The sequence below is a fragment of the Ailuropoda melanoleuca genome, chromosome 14, assembly GCF_002007445.2.
Source record: "Ailuropoda melanoleuca isolate Jingjing chromosome 14, ASM200744v2, whole genome shotgun sequence".
Taxonomy (NCBI): domain Eukaryota; kingdom Metazoa; phylum Chordata; class Mammalia; order Carnivora; family Ursidae; genus Ailuropoda; species Ailuropoda melanoleuca.
The window spans coordinates 32,103,326-32,125,916 of NC_048231.1; the positions used below are offsets into that span (position 1 = coordinate 32,103,326).

Genomic DNA, 22,591 nt, shown 5'->3' on the forward strand with positions numbered 1-22,591 from the left:
ATCTTTGGGATATTGTTATGTGTACCTCCTCATGAACCTTGCTAATCACTGAAACACAGATTTAAAGAAGGGTAAAACACATCCCTCTGAGTCCTGTTCCTGTCTCCACTTTATTTTCCCATTTTCCCTCTTAGATTCTGAGCTAGTTCTCCCTTTCTTTTAGTGAAGAGCATGGCAGCCAGTTACAGGGAAAATAAAAAGAGGTATAGTGAATTTTTAAAGGTATCTGAGTTGGCATGTTCCAATTATTCATATTTAACTCAGTTTTAAAGTCATATAAATATTATCATTTCATAGTGAAAAGAGCTGTTTACCATTACTGTTAGTCACTAAAAGTTCTCACAATTATGACCCTCATAACCCCAGATATTTTGTATGTCCCAAGTCTTCAGTGTTTTCATATTTAGATTGCTATTATTTAATTTCAAAACAAACAATGATATTCTCTCTAAAAATATATAAAGATACTTTGTAGTGTTAGGGCTCCTTACCTTTAGCCAAGCACCATTTGTGGTAAATATATTTACCAGTTTAATTCAGTAAGTTTAGTTTCCAAATGTGTGGATCCAAAATATTTGTTCTTTTGGAATACGCTAGTGATTTATCTAATGTTTCTCTATGTCGTGTATTGTAAAGAGAAATATCTTCCTGATGTATACAATGTGGGTTTATTGGAGACAGAGCAGTAGTCCTCTAGGCAAGGACTGTATTATAGCTATTTTACAAAACGCTCTCTTGTACTATTCATGCTAACTATGGAATGAATTTAAACAGAGAAGTGTGTAGGACATTCTCCTTCCTTGAGTGGGAATAGTTTTTTAAATTTGGAGATGTACCATGTACTCATTTATCAAATGTCTCATTTCATTTTTGAGGAATTTAGGTTGGAATGCCAGCCATACAATAGTATGTAAGAGGAGCATAACTGGCATTAAGGCATGCACTTAAGCAATAGAGGAATTTCCTTTTCAGTGTCTTCCAAGGTCCATGAGGATGCACACTTATTTACCCAGAGAGTATGGATCTCACTATGTTTGTCCAGAGGGTGTGACTCTGTGGAGGAGAACACTTACTGGTAAGTGTCAAACTCTTATTGTATTATATTTCAGAAAAATATGTTTAGAGATCAACTGATTTTTAGCAGTGATAAAATCTCTTAGTCTGTGCTGGTTTCTTAACAGCGGACAGTCCCAGATGTTGAAGTCAGCACAACAAGAGAAAAAGCCAAATCCTGATAAGACTTGAGGATTTTTCGAAAATTAAATGCAGAATAGTTGGGGTGTTGCTGCGGGAGTCAAGACTAAGTAATGCAGTAAGAAGATATGAAGTTGGAGAGCTTCTCATGTTCTTCTTTTGCATAAAGTTTGCATACATACAAAACCCGAGACTCTAATGACTTTCAGAGGGGGCAGAATTACATCTCTTGGAACTTAAAACCGCAGACTCCTGTGACCTGGAATGTACACTGGCCCACACAATATAGTTCAATTTTTCCCTGCAAAATACATTCTGTTTCTAAATAAAAGCTGTGTGTTCTGAAACCTGTAAGTGATGTATCCTGGCCACATCAGATCTTTTAATTAAGAATGTTTCCCAAATCCAAGATGCTTAGTGTGGAACAAATGTTAGTTCTGGAAACAGTAAAACAGGGAGATATGGGAGGACTGATTTCGTAGACCAGTTGCTGCTTTGCTTTATGCCTATCATTCCTTCTCTTTTTCTTTCAGCCAAGAACTCTTAAGATATGTAATTGGCGATTGGTTGAAAAACCTTGTGAAATAACATTTGTGTGTGTGATACAAAAGTCTGAATGTGTAGTAGGTTTTCTGGGAATTAACCATGCCGCTTAAACATTTGCCACAGTAAAGCCACTGCCAGATCTCCCACACTACTGCATGTAAGGCCTGGGGTTGATTTAAGCCATGCCTTAAATGACGACTGGAAGTGCAGAATCCATGAGGAAGAATTTCAGTACTTAGCTTTGGCATCAGGCAGACAAGGGTTAAGTCTTAAGAGTTGCCAAACACTAGCTCGCTGGACTTCAGCAGCACATGGACAACCCCGAGTCTGTTTCTTCTACTATAAAATGCCTTGCTATCTCCCAGAATGATGACTGGCCGTGGTCCCACCATACGAATCGAGAAGTCTGAGTACTTGGTGTGCATCATGGTTGTAGAGATGCTGGTGGAGAGAATGGCAGGAATGTCTCCTTACTGATGTGATAGAGAGAGGATTGAGAATGCATTTGTATGTGATCCTTTTTTGCTTTGCTTGTGTCTAATTCTACCAATCCCTAATCTTTAGGACTCACCTCCAAATCTCTTGAAGCCACCTTTTAGGAGATGTGGAAAATGTATGTGAAGGGAGAGAGCATCAAGAGCAGAAAGTTTAGGTCAAAGGGTAAGAGACACTCAGTCATCTGGCAGTTACTTACTGGGTGCCTGCTGTGTGCTAGGAGGTGGGGTGCAGCTGTGAGCACAACAGCCAGAAACTCTTGCAGTCCTGAAGCTCACGTTTAGGGTGGGAGATGGACCATAAGCACATGAGCATGTTGGATAGCGGAGATAATACACCTATAATATGAAGGAGATGGTGAGAGCTGGAGTGGGGAGGTGGCTTTCAGTATAAAATTGGGTCATTGCGGAGGAGGTCCTTGGAAAGGTGATACTTGAATAGAGGCTTGGGAGAGATCAGGGAGCCAATTATGTGGAAATCTGGGAAAAGTAGGAAGTGGGAACAGATCTGGGAAGTCATTGCAAGGGCTGACTTTTATTTTGAGTGTGATGGAAAGCCCCTGGAGAGTGTTGAGCTGAAAAGTGCCATGATCTGACTTTTTTTTGTTGTTGTTAAGAATTTCTCTGGCTACTGTACAGGGACTAGACAGTAGAGGGTCAGTGATGGCAGCAGGGACTAGTTAACAGGTTACTGGGATAATCCAGGCTGGAGGTGATGGTGGCTTGGATCAGGGTGGTAGTGGTGGAGATAGCAAGTGGTCAGATTGGATCAGGATTGGTTGGCCATCAGTGGTGAGTGAGGGACTGAGAGGAGCTAAGGACTGGCCCCAGAGTTTTTGCGCTGGCAACCAGAAGGGCAGGGCTGTCTTTCACTGTTTACCAAGCTGAAGACTGGAGGAGGAGCAAGTTTTGGGGAGAGATCAGTTTAGGTGTGGACAAGATGAGAATCCTATTAGATAGCCTCGTAGAGGAGACCGGTGGGTGGCCAGTGGTCATTATTTAAATGCCCATTTGCACAAATTGCTATGTCTTTAAAGCTCTGCTTAAATGATTTAAATCTCTGAGAAGATGGTACTACTCACATTTTATAGATTAGGAAGTAATACAGAGATTAATTTTCTTAAGGTCACAGATATGAAACTGTGTTATGGCTGAAAGTTCCATGTTGTTCTACCAACTTTATTATGTTAGTTATAAAATAGGCATTCAAGGGCAATTCCCATAATTGACATAACTGATTAAGCAAAGTAATTCTTTTAGTTACCTTTATGTTATACACACACACACACACACACATGCACACACACACACGCACACACACACACACACACACACACACTCTCTCCTAGAGTGGTAGAGGTCATATCTTTGATGAGGTTTATATGAAAGATTTTTTTTTTTACTTTTTGATGTATTGAAAACTAATAGATCATGTAGTTATTAACTTTGAATATATGTTAAATTTTTTTAAATTGTGAATGGAGATGGCTATGAATATAATTAATTTTTAGAAACATTCTTATATTTAAAAAATTCCTTTTAAAAACAGTTTACTGCCTGGTCATTAATGTACTTGTCAAGAGTTTCAAGGGGAAAATACATTTGTATAATCTTAAGTGTATTCCTTTTTTATAGTAAAATGGATTATGTTTATTTTTTGAAGCAGAAATACAAGTAACAAAAACACATGTGATTGACCTTTGACATTATTATTCTAGGTATGATGGCAAACTGTACAATACAAATAGCAAAAATAGAAATTGAGAACTATCAAGAATCCCTATTCTATTATTTAGAGGTTTATCTATATTTATAATTTTCATTTAACAAAGCAATGGAATCTTATTTTATTTTGAATATGCCTAAGACATTTACACTTTTTTGTGGTGTAATGAGTTAAACAATAAGGAGCAGATCAATAGAGTTTTCTTAAAGTAATCAGAGGAAGTACATACCCTTAAAGGTCAGATAGAGTTATTTCGTGGAATATGACTGTGTTTGGTTTCTCTGACCCTGGATTTTTAGAACTTACGAGTTTCTGATCTCTCATCTCTGTAATAGCAAACTCTTTCTGATTACGCAGGAAGTCCTGCATGTTGCGGGAGTGGAAATGCAGTTGACAGCTGCGGTGTCGTTCTTGACCATTCTGCAGGAAGAATCGGTGTCAGTTCATACCTATGCCCACTCCTTCCTCCAAGTCATTCTGCTCCATCTGGAGCACAGGGACGCAGGTCAGCAGCCTGGCAGGCTTCTTCTGTACTTATTCTTGTGTCTGGGACGTGGCCGTGATGTTTTCTGATCTTGTTAGTCGGATGAGGATAACTGAATGAGGCCATGCTGGTCATTAGTGTGACAAAAAACAGCCATGGCTCTTTCCTTACAAAACCCTCAAAGTTCAGTGTCCTTGTAAGGTGAAGACTCACTAATTCATCTTATGATCTGTACTTTCTTCTTAGAATTTGTGGATTTTACAATTTTTATGTGTATAATATTATACAGCAAAAAAAATATACATGTTGGCTGAAAAATATCCCCCCCATATTATTTTTTAAGATGTAAATGTTTTCTAGATGTTGGCTAAGGCAAAAAAAAGAGGAACTTTTTCAAATAGTAATAAAAATAATCATCCCATTTTATCATTAAATATTGTTGTAACTTAATGGCTGAGTTGAAACTAAATTTGTGAGACATTTAATTTGGCGAGTTTTTTCTGTGTCAATCAGGTGTGAGCAATGCATGGCTGGAGACTCTTCTGTCTGTGATAGAAGTATTGCCCAAAGAAACCCTAAGACATGAGGTAATACTTTCTTTTTGTTTTTGTTTTTTGGGTTTTTTTTTTGATAAATACTATTAAGTTTTGGTTTTGTTTTTGATAAAAAAGTGATATTTAAAAAGAAAAATAAGGTTATTTCCCACTCTGAAAGCAACACATGTTCATTATAGAAAGTATGAGTAATACAGAAAATAGTAGCAAGAAAAATCACGGTTCTGGACTTAGCCAAAATCTGAAAAATCATTTCAGATTTTTTCCCTGTACATGTTTTTTGTTGGCCATATTAGTAATCATGGTGAATTTATATATGGTTATTTTTCATTTAGCATTATTTTCCTGTTATTTTAAACTCATTGGTAGTAGACACAAAATATTTTACTTGTTAAACATTTAAGCCAGCTTTCAGTATTTTATTATTAAGATAAGGCATTAATGAACATCTCTGTAGAGCTTTTTAAGTTTTTCAGATAATTTTCTTAACTGTAGCTTCCAAAAAAGTGGAATTAGGAGGTCAGAGGGCATTCATATTCTTAAGACTCTTCCTAGCAATATGTGGAAATGCCTGTTTCCCTCGACTTTACTCAGCAATAGTGTTCCAATTTTATTTAGTTATTTAGTTATTTAGTTATAAGGATTTTTTATTTATTCATTTGAGAGACAGCAAGAGTAGGAGCAAGGGGGAGGGTGAGAGAAAGTGGGTTAGAGGGAGAGGGAGAAACACACTCCCCACTGAGAAGGGAGCCCAACACAGGGCTCAATCCCAGGACCCTGAGATCATGACCTCAGCTGAAGGCAGACGCTTAAACTGATGAGCCACCCAGGTGTGCCTATAGTGTTCCAATTTAGTTTAATGGGCCAAAAAATGGAATTACATTTTAATTGGAATTTTTTATTATTATGCAAATATTTTTATATTTTTCATATATTTATATCAATTCTGTTCTTTTGGAATTGTCTGATCATATCCTTGATCATATCCTTTATATGTGCTGTTTATCAAGGTTGCCAATCTTTTGTTATGTTTGTTGCAGATATTGTTACTAATTTATTGTTTGCTTCTAAATTTTTAACACTGTTCAATATACGCATCTCTAAGAGTTTTAGTAAATTAAAATGAGAGAATGAGAAAATTAGGAAAGAAATTTATTCTCTAATGAAGTGATTTTTCATTCTTTGAACAACATCCCTATATTCTTTTCAAATATGTCGTGATTGAAAAAAGTAGCAGTCTGCCAATGAAATGTCCTGTATGTATTTCATGAAGTGTTTTTGTCCTTCTTTGCCCTCATACAGTTTGTAGTCCTGTCTCAATGCCAAAATACTTGGTTGAGAATGGGAAGATTTACCCAGTTATTGAGAATGTTTGTAAACTTAATGCCAAACATTAGGTGATCGCCCATATTTAAACGTTGAACTTAATGTTCACATCTGTTATTTATACTTTTTGAAGAGTGCTATATAGTAGAATGCAGTTTTTACTCTAGAATACCACATATTATTTTATGTGATTTTTTTAAAGATTTTATTTATTTATTCGACAGAGACAGAGACAGCCAGAGAGAGAGGGAACACAAGCAGGGGGAGTGGGAGAGGAAGAAGCAGGCTCATAGCGGAGGAGCCAGATGTGGGGGTCGATCCCATAATGCCAGGATCACGCCCTGAGCCGAAGGCAGACGCTTAACCGCTGTGCCACCCAGGCGCCCCATGTGATTTTTAAGACTTTAAATACACAGTTTATTTTATTTTACATCTTCCAGTTTCAAATGATATTTATCATTATGTATTCAGCATTTCTGGCTACTCTGTTGAGAGGAAAAAACCGGTTGACTTTTTTATTAGAGGCATAGAGTTTTAGAACTTGGAGGGTTCTTAGTATGACATATTCTAATTTCCATTTTAAGTAGATGAGCTACCTTGGGACCAGAAATAGCAAAATGACTTGGAAAAATTAAAGAGTGGGAGCCAGAATGAGGATCTGATCTTCATAGTTCTTTCCGGTCTGTCATGCTGTTGCGTTTTTGAGTGCTCAGCACGCACATAATACAATATCAGAATTGCATTCAAATGACAGAAGTACTTAATAGAATCTATTTGAAGCTATATTGTTTTGCATCCCTTTAGATAAATATAAAAATTGTATATGGATTAAAAATAAATTTCAGACTATGTGGTAATTTGCTTTTTTTTCTTTTGAAAATGTACATTTCATAATGATTTTTATGTGCATACAGATCACTGCAGAATTTACCATAAGCTTTAATTCAGTCGTTGTGTGCCTGATTGATTTTTAATTATGTAATTTATCGTTAACTTTACGTTGGTAAGCCAGAAGGTAAACAAGGTGATTCAGGTTATGAGCACCTTACGTTATATTTCAGGTTTCTTAAAAACACTTGACCCTAAAATATTCCTTGAGGAAAATAGCTGACATTAGTGGCAAGAATATATAAAACTTTGTGAATTTGTTCTCTAAATCTTTTCTCTTTAGATTTTGAACCCACTTGTTTCCAAGGCACAACTTTCCCAAACAGTCCAGTCTCGTTTAGTTAGTTGTAAAATTTTAGGAAAATTGACCAACAAATTTGATGCCCATACGTGAGTATTTGTATATAATTTTCGTCTTCTTTATTAAATTAAATTGATTTAAAATGTATGATGGTCATGTGATTAACAATTATATTAGACTTCTTTCATTCTATACTACATACAAGCTTAGCTTTCATTCCATACTACATACTTTATAGAATTCTTGAAAGTCTAGTTATTCAGATGCATTTCTTCTGATCTCACGGCATTTCAAGATCAATATGATTAACTTTTTTCTATTTCTCGTCTTAGTCTTCTCTGTCATACAGCTAGTGTAGTTTTGAGCATAAAATGGTATTATTCTATAGACTTCAAAAATTGTCAAACCTGACCTAAAGATAGATTTTCTGATTTCTTCCCTTATTGTTATGAATTCATTATTTTGAGTAATTTATTGTATTTTGAGGCTTTATGGAGAATGTTTATAATTTGTATGTTATTGCTTGCCCAGATGTTAAATACCAAGTGGAAAGAATGAAATGTTGTATAATTATGACACAAGAGTAAAATATAAAATTGAAGAATATTTTGGTCGATGGTTGTTAGACATTCTGTTTGCCTGTAGCCTTTCATCTTAGCTAAGATGTTTAACTGTCAGTCCAAAATTAACCATTACTTTAAAAAGATCCAGGCATATATATAAGCTACAAAAAACAAAAGATAACATCCAAATGTAATGACATATGCGAAAATACCATGTAAACTATAAAGCTTTCTATTAAAGTATATTTGTTGTTGTTAAGCTAAGCTAAGATTTTGATGATAATTGTTTGACAACTTTAATTATTCTAAAACACCCATTTGCATGTTCCTTTCCTTCCTTTCTAAGCATTAAAAGAGAAATACTCCCTCTGGTAAAATCACTCTGTCAAGATGTAGAATATGAAGTTCGGTCTTGTATGTGTCGGCAGCTAGAAAACATAGCTCAGGGTATTGGGTAAGTACGCTTTCAATTCCTTATGTCATATTCTTACTTCTGGATTGTCAGATATTCATATCCTGTTCCTGTGTTCCATGAAAGCATGGTGTTGAAAGGCTAAACTTTATGTGATCGTTAAAAGTGATTGTAACAAGTACCTCCTGATGTGTCTGAATTAAGAGAGATTGAAGTGAAGATGCTTAGCATTCATTTCATGTTAATTTCTTTCTTACCTTTAGTTGCTTGTTAGCATCCCAGATTCAGGAAGGCAAATGTCCCGAAATAAACCATGCTTGGACTATTGCAGTAGCATTTCTTTGGGCTAGCAGCATAGTATTGGGTCATCTCAGATGGGATTACTCAGTTGAAGTCTTTGTTTCCAATACACTCTGCACTTCCACTGTCTGCTTTGTTGCCCTTCTTGCCTTTAGGGTGTGTGAAGCTTAGGAAGGAGACACATTGGGCAGATAGTCTCTTCTCTTCTCCATAAAAACTGATCTCATGTCAAGGTATATTAAAAGAAGTTTTATCTAAGAACCATCTTGGGAAATAGTTGTTTGTTTTTTTTTAAAGGATCCTAAATTGATACAAAAAACATTGGGACCTCTCATTTTTATTATAAGTTGCACTGTTTTCATTTGGTTCTTTGTTTCACAAGCAAAGACGATCAGGTTGTTGCCTTTTGCGCAATTGTTAATAAAAAAAAATTGGCGACCGGCATTTAAGGCTTTAGGTTGACTTCAGAACATCACACAGGTTCAGGTCCTCTGTCCTGCCTACCTTGCTGAGTTGGATTTCAGTGTTGTGTTGGAAGCTTAGTATTTCAACAGAGTAATCATTTCTCTCATTTTCAGTGCAGAATCAGCTTCTTTCTGATAGATCTTCTAAGGCTAGGCTGACTCTGGATCATTGTGGACCATAAATAATTCAGTCTTGCCCAGTTCTGTGTTCCTTAACCAGGATCAGAACCTATCAGGAGAATGTACCATTGTCTTTTTGTGTTCCATTTTTGTCATCTGACATTTTGCCAGTGTTAAAAACAGCCTGGTCACTTGGGTGCCTGGGTGACTTAGTCAAGTGTCTGACTCTTGATTTTGACTCAGGTCATGATCTCAGAGCCCTGAGATTGAGCCCTGCATCTGTCTCCATGCTCAGTGGAGCGTCTGCTTGGGGTTCTTTCTCTCCCTCTGTCCCTCCTCTAGCTCATGCTATCTTTCTCTAAAATAAATAAATAAAATCTTTAAAAACAAAAACCAAAACAAACAAAACCCCCATCCTGGTCAAGTGTGTTCCAATTAGTCTTCTGAAAATTAATATTGGATTATTGCTTAAGGTTTAATTACAAAAGCAAAACTAGAATCTCCCTAGCTTATTAATGTAGAATTCACATAATAAACTAATTTGCTTGATTAAATGCATATTCATTTAATTTTGAATTCTCATATACTATTAGAACCTAGTCATAGGACTTTCATGGTATATGATGGCTGAATACTACTAAGATCTGATTCATCTCTTTATTCTCCCTTTGATAAATACATAAAACTAAAGAGAGATACACTGTTCTTTTCTTTTGGCATTGAAATCAGGATTATTGATAAGATCTGATAACCACCAACAGGAAATTCCTACACTCAAGGCTAGAAGAATCCCTGAGATGGGTGAAAGGAGGTGGGAACAGATATTTCAGAGATTGCTACTGATTTAAGAGAGAGGCTGCCACTACTGCACTGGGAGTTGTGTTCTAAGGCATTTGGGAATGAGAAGTGCTGGGAAGAGGCCTGAGAACAGTACAAACTTGGGTTTGTAATTTTGTATTTGCTGTGGCTGCAAGGGAACAATTACTGACCACTTTAGTTTAATCAGAAATGAACACCAGAAATTGTTATTCATTAATAAGATAATCAGGAAGCAACATTAAGAGATTCTTGTCAAGCTAGCACATCCATATGAAATAAAGCTGCACAGCACTAGAAAGCTAACTATGGATTGTGCACCAGCTTAGGGTCAAAGAGGACAGTTCTTAGAATAATCAGGTTAATAATGAATAGTATAATGAAGAGGTCATGCACATTTGTTTGTAGGAACACAACTGTATGGAATAGACCTTTCTTTGTATAGGGATGACTAAAGAGAAAAAAAGAAACAAATGTGGGACCTACAAAAAGATCCTTCAGTGTTAGAGGGGAAGAACACACAAAGTGCTCAGATTGGAAAGGAAGAACATACTTTTGAAGAAGTTGATCAGACTTCTAATTCTGGTGATACGGCAAATAAGATAACCTGAAAATGCTCCCTTAATGAATATCTGACAAAATTCAACATTCATTCATGATAAAAACTTTCAGGAAGCTAGGGGTGACGTGAACTTCTCTAATTGGATACAGGGCACGTACGAAAAACCTACAGCTAACATCATAGTTAATGGTAGGTATTGAATGCTTTTCCCTTAAGGTAAGAACTAGTCAAGGATAGTTTTTATCACTTCTGTCTCACACTATACTGGAGGTTCTAGCTATTGAAATAAGGCAAGAAAACAAAACCCTAAAAGGTCTAGAAATCTGGAAGGAAGAAGTAAAATGATTTCTCCTTATAGATGACATCACCATTTACATGAAAATCCTCAGTAATTTACAAAACAATGAGCAGAACTAACAAATGGATTTAAGGATATTTCAGGATACATACAAAAATATAAATCAATGGAACAGAAGAGAGTCCAGAAATAGACCCACATATATGTGGCCAATTGACTTCCAGCAGAATGCCAGAGCAGTTCAAGGAAGAAAATCTTTTCAAAATACAGTACTGGGATGACTGGATATTCATGAGAGAAAACAGTGAACATTGATTCTCACCTCACACCCTACATAAAGACTAATTTGAAATTTATCACATTCCTGAATATAATCAAATCAACAGCTTTCCAATCTGACATGATATAATATTGCTGATTTGGCATTTACTTAAAAGTTAAACATCTTCTATATGACCTAGTCATTCTACTTTGAATTATTTACCCAAGACACATAAGAATATATGTCCACAACAAGAATTATATACACGTTTATAGCAGCTTTGTTTGTTTTTTTTTTTTAAAGATTTTATTTATTTATTTGACAGAGAGAGACAGCCAGTGAGAGAGGGAACACAAGCAGGGAGAGTGGGAGGAAGAAGCAGGCTCCCAGTGGAGCAGGGAGCCCTATGCAGGGCTGCAGGGCTCGATCCCAGGACTCCAGGATCATGCCCTGAGCCGAAGGCAGACGCTTAATGACTGAGCCACCCAAGCGCCCCTATAGCAGCTTTATTTGTAATAACCCAAATTGGAACAACACGAATGTCTACCTGTAGGTGAAGGGAAAAAATAAAATCTGGTAGGTCCATACAATGAAAATGTGGTATGTCCATACAATGAAATACTATTTAGCAAGAAAAAGGAACACAGTGCTGATACACACAATACGAAATCATGGATACGTCTCACAATCCGTATGTTAAGGGAAATAAGTCAGATGCAAAAGAGTGTATACCAGATGATAAATACAAACTATAGTGACAGAAAGCAGATCCATGATTGCCTTTGTCAGCGGCAGATTGTAGAATTAGGATATAATGGGATTGATGATTGGTTTTTGCCCTCTGCCCATGATTTTTGTCTTTTGTCAGATTGGAAGGTCATTGATGGAAGGGAAGCCATGTGGGGAGGGCTAAGCAAGAACACTAGAACCAACTTCATCTTCTTAACAAAGAGATGGAGATGATTGGGTCCCCAGTATTTCTTTAAGCCTAGGCTTCTTAAAAGAGGCCAGTGGAAAAGGCACAAACAGATGAGGAGTTTCCTAGAATTGCTGTTGCTGTCCTGGCCCACCATGGAATTTAGGATTGTCTTCATCAGTATTTAGCTTGAGGAGACAAGCTACCATCAGATGACACTGACTCATGGCCAGCACCTGGGTCGATCGGTATCACACAGCCAGACCCCAGAGTTCCGGGTTGGCTGTCTGGGGAAGCTTGCTTGTTTCATTCATCTTATTATCCCTCACCCTGTATTTTACACATCTCCTGCTGATATCGTGGAAGAGTTAGATTGTAATTGCCAGTATCTTGGCTGATAAAACTGGACTCCTACACAAATAATAGGATCAGGCTGTCCCCAGATTTTTGTTCTGAAAACTTAAATGCCAGAAGGGTTTTTAGTAGAAAGGGTAGTGACCTAGAATTCTGCCCTAGCTGGGGTGGAATTTACATATATAGTCAAGAAGAAGATACTCTCATAAATATACTAGCACGGTCAGTGTACATCCCACATGTACTTCCTGAAAAAGTTACTCAGCTATAATCCAGTTTGTTTAGAAGAACTAATGAGAGAGAATATTTGCATCTTAGTGTGGGTCTGCCATGATGCCTTATTTTCACTTAACTTTTATAATGTCACAAATGGGCAAAGAAAACAAATATATACTTCATAAAGAAGAAATACAAGTGTCTAATAAAGAGATTCAACCTCATTGTTCAAGCTCATTAATTGTAGAGCAATGTAATCGTTTAATGAATATACATTGAGCACCTGCCATAAGCGCTGGGTTTCATATGGGGGATGTAATAGCGAAAAAGATACAGTCCTGTCTTCAGGTGCTTAGAATTTGATAAGAGATGTAGTCAAGTAGACAGACAGTTACTGAATAATATGTGATATTTACAAAAACAATAGTGAAATACTACTTTTGCCAATGAAATTGGAAAAGTTGATGATAAATCTTTAATATTAGCAAAGGCACAGGGAACATCTGCATGTCCTACTGGGAGAAGCATAAACTTAGAGTCCTTTTGAATTCTACAATATAGGAAAAAAATTTTGCTTATCTTTTACCTGTATGATTGGATTTTGAGAGATGAGTCTAAGGAACCAGTTTATATTGAAATTTATGCATAATGGAAGTATGCACTTAGATAATATTTACTATGTGTGAGGTACTGTTCTAAGCACTTCACATATATGAACTTAATGTCCTCACAACCATCTCTTGGATGCATAGTATCGTCGTTCCTTTTTTACAAATGGGGAAGCTAAAGCCCAAAGAAGATGTTATATAATATGAACAGGATAGAAGTCTGGAAGGCCATACAATATCAGAAACTTCCAAAGCTAGTCTAAGTAGAGGGTTGTAAGTTATTTTAATTTATTTTTAAACTTCTTATGTTTTTTATAATTTTGATAATGAACATATAAAGGTGCTATTTTAATACATAGCACAGTAGTTTTTAGTGGTTTTAACATAGTTGGAAATGAGAAATCCCCATCTCTTTTGATAGGTTGAAATTGAAATGTTCCTATTAACCACTAATGAAATACAGATTTGATTTATTCTCTTTGCCTTTTCAACATTAAGAAATCATTGTACAGCTATTAAAGACCTCTTGTTTCTGAGTAGTTTTATTTTTAACACTCAGATTGTTAGGTTGGGATTGCATCAGTGCACTACTTTGGGGGAGAAAAGAAAAGTCTGTTGAAAGATTGAATGGAAATAACTTTTGACTGTAAACAGGGATAAAATCTTTATCTTAAACTATTGTCTTTCATTCTTAATAAATTAAAGGTTTTCAGTGGTATACAAATACATTCTGAGGAAGATTTGTATGAAATGAATTTTTATGACCTTTGGGCCAGAATGTATTCTCTCCTCTTTTCCTCCTTTACCTCCCATCTACTTCCTATGTTTGATGAATGTTTGTGAACTGCTAATGCTAACATTTGCACCTGTGATCTAGATTCATTTCTTTTTTTTTCTTTCTCCTTGCTTTATGCTAAAGAAGTGGGTATTGGTGATTTTCTTGGCAATTTACTCAAAATCTCACATGAGTATTTAATATATGAAGAATAAGTATTATTTAGAAAAAGATTATTGAGGTTTAATTGACATACAATATTAGTTTCATGTGTAAACATAATGATTTACTATTTGTATACATTGCGAATGATTATCATAGTAAGTCTAGTTACCAACTGCCACCTTACATAGTTACAGAATATTTTTTTCTTAGGATGAGGACTTTTAAGATGTACTCTCTTAGCAACTTTCAAATATGCAATACAGTATTGTTAACTATTGTCACTATGCTGTACATTTCATTCCCACAACTTATTTATTTAATAACTGGAAGTTTGCACCTTTTGACCACCTTCCCCCCTTTCACAGATTAATTTCTTAAAAACAGTTTTTGGCCCTCTGATCACTCAAGTCCTTAGAGCTGTGCTGTCCAACGTAGTAGCCACTAGCCATGTTTGGCTATTTAAATTAGGTAAAATAACATTAAAACTTCAGTTCCTCAGTTATACCGACCTTACTTTGAATGCTCTGTGGCCACATGTGGCTACTATGCATATTATAAACATTTCCATCATAGCAGAACCTTCTGCTTGACAGGGATGTTTTAGACTCTTTGTGTTCCGCCCTGAATTTTTTAAGGTTTTCTGTAGCTCTTATTGACTTTTTTGTATTTTATCAAATTATAATTCATACCATCTTCTATCATGTGTCCAAGAAAGCTGGCCACATTATATGCCTCCCCTTTATCAGTGTGTGTCGTTGTAATAACATCTTATCATGGGGAATAAGCAGCAACTTCAAGTCTTGAATAAGAACCACTTGTGATTGTGTTATAAATGTTGTATATGCCTTGAAAGCATGTATATTGTGTTTCATTCTTTTAGAGGGAAGATCTAGTATCATATATCATTCTTCTATATAGAAAGTAGTTCCTGTAATGTTACATTTTAGGCAAATGAAAAAGTAATTTATCCCTTGAAATCTTGAGAAAAAGATTTTGTTAAGGTTTCTACAATCACTACTGTTAAGTTTTTCTGATTAGTCCAGATCATTGGCGCGTTGCTTAATATGGAAAACTGTGTTAAAATTTATAAAATTTAATATAAACTTCTGATCATTAAGATCTCGTAGGTAATAATATTATCCTGGTGGAACTAGAATTGATTTAAGTAATTATGCAATTACTATTAATGTTTCTTATGTTTATATCATGCTTTCCAACCAGACTGCGAGCATCTGGAGAGTAGGAACCCCGTCTTTATGATTTTTCCTATTATCTACAGCACCTGGCACCATGACTTGTTCTTAATCAGTTCTTGCTATAATTTATTGAATTGATTTGTTTTCTTCTGTTACTTATTGTGCAGGACAGAACTTACAAAAAGCGTGGTGCTCCCTGAACTGATAGAACTCTCTAGGGATGAAGGCAGCAGTGTGCGTCTTGCAGCTTTCGAAACTTTGGTTAATCTGCTTGATGTGTTTGATACAGGTAAATCTTCATGTGGACACATCTTTGCTCTGAAAGCAGTGTTTTCCCCTGTTTTGTATCACTGATAGGGCATAAAGGAAGATAAAGGACAGAATTTCTGACACTGTGATGAACATTAAGCCTCCCTTCCTAAGAATTTGGCTTGGTAATTAGCCTCTAACTTGTTCAACTAATTGACCCTAGGAAAGATGCTGACTAAAACAATGTCTAAATTAATTTCCCCACTTTAATATCTTAATGCTAGAAATCTCATGGCCACAGGAGGAGAAATACAATAACTGTTTGTCTGATAAATGTTATTTAATTAAAACAGTTGTTGTGGTACTGAACTGTGGTGATAGTAACAGGAATAATAATACTAATAAGCCCGTAGCTGCATTTACTTTTACTGACAGGAAGTCAGACCCTTAATACAGTAGTGGTGCCTTTCTGAAAGTTTAAGGGGACTATGGGAAATTCAGAGTATTTAGAATTAAGACAAAAATATTGCTAATATATCAGCAATTTATAGCCAGCAGATGTATTTTAAAAGTATTAATTAACTTCTGAGGCACCTGGGTGGCTCAGTCAATTGGGTGTCCAGCTCTTGATTTCAGCTCAGATCTTAATCTCAGGGTTGTGAGTTCAAGCCCTGCATCGGGCTCCATTCTGGGCGTGGAGCCTACTTAAAAAAAAAATTCATTAGCTTCTTAAGGAGGTGTCTTCTGAGAAGTAACAGTGAAGAAATTCAGTAAACAGGCGCACTGAAACTCCGAGCCCCTCCGCCTGGCATTGAAGTTTTTGACGATCTCAACTCTCCTCTCACTGCTTCTGTCCCCCACACCTCCACCACCGTTGCTGGCAGATATTTTCTGTTACGATGTGGCTAACATGGTAATTTTTCTTTCTGGGATCTGTGTGTGTATTAATTTCTACATGTGCAGTGTAGGTTACTAGATCTAAAGTATGTTTTATTTTGTTTTGTTTTCCAGATGACAGAAGTCAAACTATACTTCCCTTAGTGAAATCATTTTGTGAAAAATCTTTCAAAGCTGATGAATCAATTCTTATTTCCTTATCTTTCCATTTAGGAAAACTATGCCATGGACTATATGGTATGATATATCTTAAGAATTTCAAGATTGTAGATAATTTTTTCCTTTTTCTTCTATCTCGGCCACTAAACTTCAGCTCTCCAGTTGTAAAACCTCTCCTTTAAGTGTGTAAAATCTTAAGAGGCCTTAGATTTTTGATAGCATAATTTAGAATACATTTAAAAATGACTTTCCCCCCAATAGAACCTATTTGAAAGAACAGCGACAGAATGAAATAGGCATTCTTTTAAATTTCTGAATATTTTACATTGATGTACCAGTTGGCATATGATAAAAGAAGCTCACTTATATTAACTATTGGTACATAGTAAGTATACCCTAATTAACTATTTCCTGGATAATTAATATATCATGTGAGCATTTCAACTTAGAATCAGCATAATACAACTTGGCATTTTGAACATATTACTCAGTTCTTAGCTTACTATAATAATGTTAGCATAAATTAAGTTATAACCATCTGGCATAGTAAAACATTTTTAAAAATGTGTATTGTAGACTTTTAACAGGCTGTTGAAAATAAGTACTACAGTGTATGATGAGTTCCTAGCTCCCTGACATAGTTTATGAATGTGGAACCAGTCCACTGATCAAAAATATTTTGAGTTTGCTTTGCCATCTTTTAGATTGAGTTTTTAAGCGCCTTCTCTGCAGAAACATATACATGTCTTTTCTGCAGATAGTTTTAGAATATTTATGATAAATGAATAGCAGTGATGGCCCTGATATACTATCATTGTAGTGACTTGTTAGTGGTCTGTGGTCTGGTAGATACTGCAGAAATTAATGCAGTTGTAATTCCTGCATTGTGTAGGCTATACTATCAAAATTAAAATTAAAATATTATTAAAATTAACAGAAGGTGAAACAATTGACCTGTTGGATTTCTTCATAATAGGTACTCTTCCCTCACTGTTGCTTTTATTTATGTTCTTTAGCCATTTACTTGACTATTTGGCTCCAATTATGTATGTATTGTACTTTGCTCTTCTCTCTTTATTTTTGTTTTCAATTAAAATGTTGAACAAAGGTTTTACGTTCGTTTTAGGAATTTTTACTCCAGATCAACACTTGAGATTTTTGGAGTTTTATAAGAAACTCTGTACATTGGGTTTGCAACAAGAAAATGGACACAAGGAAAATCAGATTCCACCCCAAATCCTAGAGCAGGAGAAGAAATATATTTCAGTCCGGAAGAACTGTGCTTATAACTTCCCGGTAATAAATTATGTATTTGTATTGACTAAGCATTTTGATTATAACTTTAAAATTTATGAATAGATAGCATTAAAAAATATGGCCATATTTGACACCTGCTTAGCCTTATGTCTGGTATATACAGTGGGTAATAAGTAATACTGGTGTAACGTATATTTATCTTTATGTATAAATTAGAACTGTATGTATGCATTTGGATCTTCCAAATATAATCTCTATCTAATTATTATTCAGAGGACATGATTTCAATATAAATGAAACGATTGTAATATTAGGTATTGATGCATGTTTTTCTCTCCTCCCACTCATCTTCTCCCTTCCACCTCCACCAGGCCATGATTGTTTTTGTTGATCCTAAAAACTTCCACATGGAACTCTATTCTACATTCTTCTGCCTTTGTCATGACCCTGAAGTACCAGTCAGATACACTATTGCTATTTGCTTTTATGAAGTAAGTCTGAAGAAGTGATATGACTTTGCAACTTTACGTTTGTTGTTAATTCCACCGATGAATGCTAGTTGAGTTTTTGGTATTGTGTACACTTCTGTTTACAAAGGTTTTTAACAAGATATAGGCTCCATATGTCTTTCATATTATGTTCCTAAATGTTATTTTAAAATTCCCATAATTCTCTTAGTATGTTTATAGAATTCATTTACATAAACACATTATAATCATTTATCACTTACTAATCCATTCACTCTGTATATCTATGCTAAGTGCTTACTTTAAGCCAGACATTGTGGTGTGAACATGGGTATTGCAACTTTGCTAGTAAAATCAGTTTTTATATGCTTTACAATATTTATATTTAACTTTGTGTCTAAACTCAAGAACTTGAGAATAAATGGAAAATTGAGAGACAGAATATTTAAATTTATTGGGTTTTTTACAGATTTTATTTATTTATTTGAGAGAGCGAGAGAGCATGAGCAGTGGGAGGGGTGGAGGGAGAGGGAGAAGCAGACTCCCTGCTGAGCAGGGGGACTCCATCCCAGGACCCTGGGATCATGACCTGAGCCGAAGGCCTATGCTTGACTGACTGAGCCATCCAGGCGCCCTAAATTTATGGTTTTTACTGCAAATGAATCATGTTTCGTGAACATAGTTATTAGGTTCAGCTATTACAACTCTCTGTAAGAGCAAAAGTGAATTTAAACTTTTATGATGAATGTCATTGACTGCTTAACGCTTGAGGTTGGAATTTGGGTACGTGTCTTAGATGATCCCAGTAAGCATATGTATGCTGTAGGTGCAGTAAAGATGTATAAACTATAACTTATCAACTCAAAACATAAATATCTCTTTATAAGAGCCATAATAACATACTTCCTTTCTTTATAAGAGGTATCTAAATATTCTTAGTCTCAATGAGAGGATGTCAGCCCCTTCCTCACACTGTGTTCCTACAGCAGAGTGTTGTGAGGTTATCTGAAAGTGCCCAAGGTATCCATAGCATCATTATTATTTTGCTTAAGACTCTTGGCTGTTGGCTGATAGTCTTTGCTTCATTTAAATAACATTTTTTTCTGGTATGAATGAAATGTTCATTGTGCAAAATCTAGGACAAGTTCCTTTAAATGGTACAATTAATTAAAATAATTCCAGTGTTGCACAATTAAGTCATCTTTGTAAACATAGCTATAGAAATATGCTTTTGGAGGAGGGGAAAGAACAGAGGGCACTGCTAGCTGAGTGAAGTATCTGTCTCCGCTGTGCATTAAGGGGGCACGTAGTCTTGGTTATTGTGCGTGCTTGTGTGTTATATGAATGGTCTCTAGAGATGGTTTCATAAGGTTAGCATCTGAGAACGCAGTATTTATATAATATTAGAGTTTTTACTTATGTTTATTTTTATCTCATCCCTTTCATATTTCATTTTTTGTGTGTTTTATAGTGGACATAATATGTTAACACCCTATAGATAAACATCTTGAAATGTGTCCATAAAAATACTTCACTGGTAGGAGTGAGTTTGGAGATCGTTGCTGTAGCTCTTTACTGGGTGGCGGGTTGCCATGTTCTCTCCATCATACTGTGTAGGTAGGCTGTTACTAATACTCCATAAAATAGACTGTTAGTCTAGGTTTATCCTTTTGAGTAGTGAAAATCCACTGGTGAATTTAAATTTTTCTCACTCCGCTGTTGTTAAATTCTAATAGTTCTTTTACTATGTCCTAACTTTAATCTTGTTTTTCAGAAATATATTATTTTGAAAATATTTTGAACAACTCAGAAACAACCCTGTAGAGCAAAGTTTTTAAAATACTTTCTTTATCCAGGAAGCTCCCCCCCCACCGACCAAATAAAATTTTACCCAGAAGCCCAATATGTAAAAACAAACAAACAAGCAAACAAAACACCAAACCCAAAAAAGAAAAGGAAAAAAAAAAAAAGATGACATAGTAACTGGTGAATTTACCATTGTGGGTTCTGAGTTTGCCTGGAGGAAGAAAAGCAGATTTATTCACAAGGGAGCTAGAAGAGAGCCTCCCATCTCCTCTTGTGCTGGTTGAAGTCTTTGATGGGAAAATCTTCAGTGTCTTGCTTGCTTAGGGTCCCCTCCATGCCCGTGTCACACTGACCTCCTGTAGCGCCTGCCCTCTCCGGGAGGCGCTGGACCAGAATGCATGCTCTTGTGGCCGCGATGTCCTGTCAGACCCTGCTGGCTGCTGTAAGACTTTAAAATATGGGCTAGAGGTGTCCACGGGCTTACTGCTTGTGATACGAAAATTAGCCTCTGATAAATCCATCCCGTACTTTCTACGCCCATGTGGGCACTGACTTTCCCAGCCTCATGTGACCACACTCCAGAGTGTCACAAAGCAGACTAAAAAGCTGGTTTTCTATGCAGGTAATTTTTCTAGAAATCTAATTTTTGTATTTCTGTTGTAACCTAGTTTCGTTTTAGAAGACGTGTCTAACAGGGATGTATTTTGTAAAATCTTTATTATAACCTTTAGATGTCTAGTAGTTTTAAGTCTGAGAGACTTTATCGCTCCATTTCAGGTATCTAAACTTCTGAATTCTGGAGTATATTTAATACATAAAGAACTAATAACATTATTACAAGATGAATCACTGGAGGTAATATCTTCTTACTCTTTGGTTTTTACTTCTTTTTGTTAAGTCTGAATATTATCACTGCCCTTTTTCACCCTGCTTCTTAGGAATTGCGTGAATTCTTTCAGCTGACTAGCCCCCAAAGCGTCAAGACAATGTGCCATTGTATCATAGACTGAATGTTGAGATCTTTAAAAGAAAAATACTGGGTTTTAAAATATGTATGTTTATTTGTTTATTAAGAAAAATTTAGGATATACCAAAAGGTAGACAGACAAAAAGATGCCTTTAGTTCCAATCAGTGTTTCTGTTTTGTTATATTTTTAAGTTTTTCTTTTTTTTTTTTTTGCTATGAAAAGGTTTTTATTTTACATAAATGTAATCCTATTTTATATCACTTTTTATATCTTTTTTTCTCTCAACATTCTTTGGGGAGTATACTTGGGGAAACTGAAATACTTTACTTTTTATTTAATTAATTAATTAATTAATCTATCTATTTATTTATTTTAAAGATTTTGTTTATTTGACAGAGACACAAGTGAGAGAGGGAGCACAAGAGAGTGAGTGCGAGAGGGAGAAGCAGGCTTCCCACTGAGCAGGGAGCCCGATGCCAGGCTCCATCCCAGGACCCTGGGATCACGCCCTGAGCTGAAGGCAGACGCTCAACGACTGAGCCACCCAGGCGCCCCTGAAATACTTTACTTTGATGCTGCATTTCGTATATCCCGTTCTTCCAAATGACTACTAGCTTGCCAAAGCTCAACTCATCAACATTTACACATTGCTGAGGGTATTATTTGGCTTAAATTGCTTTTTAGAAGTTGAGAGGCAGTTTCTCAGCATATTGGTTGTAGAGAAGTAGCTGTCTCAGATCTAGGTTATTTGAACAAACTATCAAGGGGCAGATATACTAAACTCTTTTCAAAGGTAGTTTTAATCAAGACAGTTGATTGTTTCTAAGACGTTCCAGCAAGAAGAGGGCAACGTAGGAAAAGAAGTTCCCCAAATGTTGTTTGGTAAATAATAGTGTTTCTGCACAGAAATTGCCATAGGAGGCTGATCTGGCTTAGAAAAACAGTAGCTGCCATAACAAAACTCGATCTCTCTGTTAAAAGGTACTAGATGCCCTCATAGATCATCTTCCAGAAATCCTTGAACTTATGTCTACTGGTGGAGAGAGCAGTGTTCAAGAAAATAAGGTAAATCCCATATATCAAAGAAATTCCTGAAATGTTTTAAATATGATCTTACTCTACAGAGTCGTTGCGGGGAATCAACGCGAGAAGGCGTGGAAATCATCTAAAGTAGTGCTTGCCCCATAATAGCAGGTGCTCAGTAAATGTCTGTGGGAGCTTCAACAGCCTGAATTTCCCCTACAGTTC

General features: G+C 35.9%; 2 protein-coding genes across 2 annotated transcripts in view; both read left to right on the forward strand.

Moving 5' to 3' along the window:
• The window catches only part of PPP4R4 (protein phosphatase 4 regulatory subunit 4), a 47,232-nt gene extending 43,852 nt beyond the window's left edge, over window positions 1–3,380 (forward strand). The window contains 3 exon segments of the mRNA XM_034642875.1: window positions 973–1,027; window positions 1,030–1,075; window positions 1,182–3,380. Coding sequence (XP_034498766.1) covers window positions 973–1,027; window positions 1,030–1,075; window positions 1,182–1,245 — 165 coding nt within the window. The 3' untranslated portion in view covers window positions 1,246–3,380.
• Window positions 1–22,591, forward strand: part of LOC100480176 (serine/threonine-protein phosphatase 4 regulatory subunit 4) — a 79,451-nt gene that overhangs the window by 42,048 nt on the left and 14,812 nt on the right. Inside the window, exons 2-12 of the mRNA XM_034643065.1 lie at window positions 973–1,075; window positions 4,318–4,465; window positions 4,958–5,031; window positions 7,496–7,602; window positions 8,423–8,530; window positions 15,708–15,829; window positions 16,801–16,923; window positions 17,972–18,141; window positions 18,474–18,593; window positions 21,153–21,230; window positions 22,325–22,408. Of these exons, the coding sequence (XP_034498956.1) occupies window positions 4,345–4,465; window positions 4,958–5,031; window positions 7,496–7,602; window positions 8,423–8,530; window positions 15,708–15,829; window positions 16,801–16,923; window positions 17,972–18,141; window positions 18,474–18,593; window positions 21,153–21,230; window positions 22,325–22,408 (1,107 nt within the window). The 5' untranslated portion in view covers window positions 973–1,075; window positions 4,318–4,344. The remainder of the gene's footprint in view (window positions 1–972; window positions 1,076–4,317; window positions 4,466–4,957; window positions 5,032–7,495; window positions 7,603–8,422; window positions 8,531–15,707; window positions 15,830–16,800; window positions 16,924–17,971; window positions 18,142–18,473; window positions 18,594–21,152; window positions 21,231–22,324; window positions 22,409–22,591) is intronic.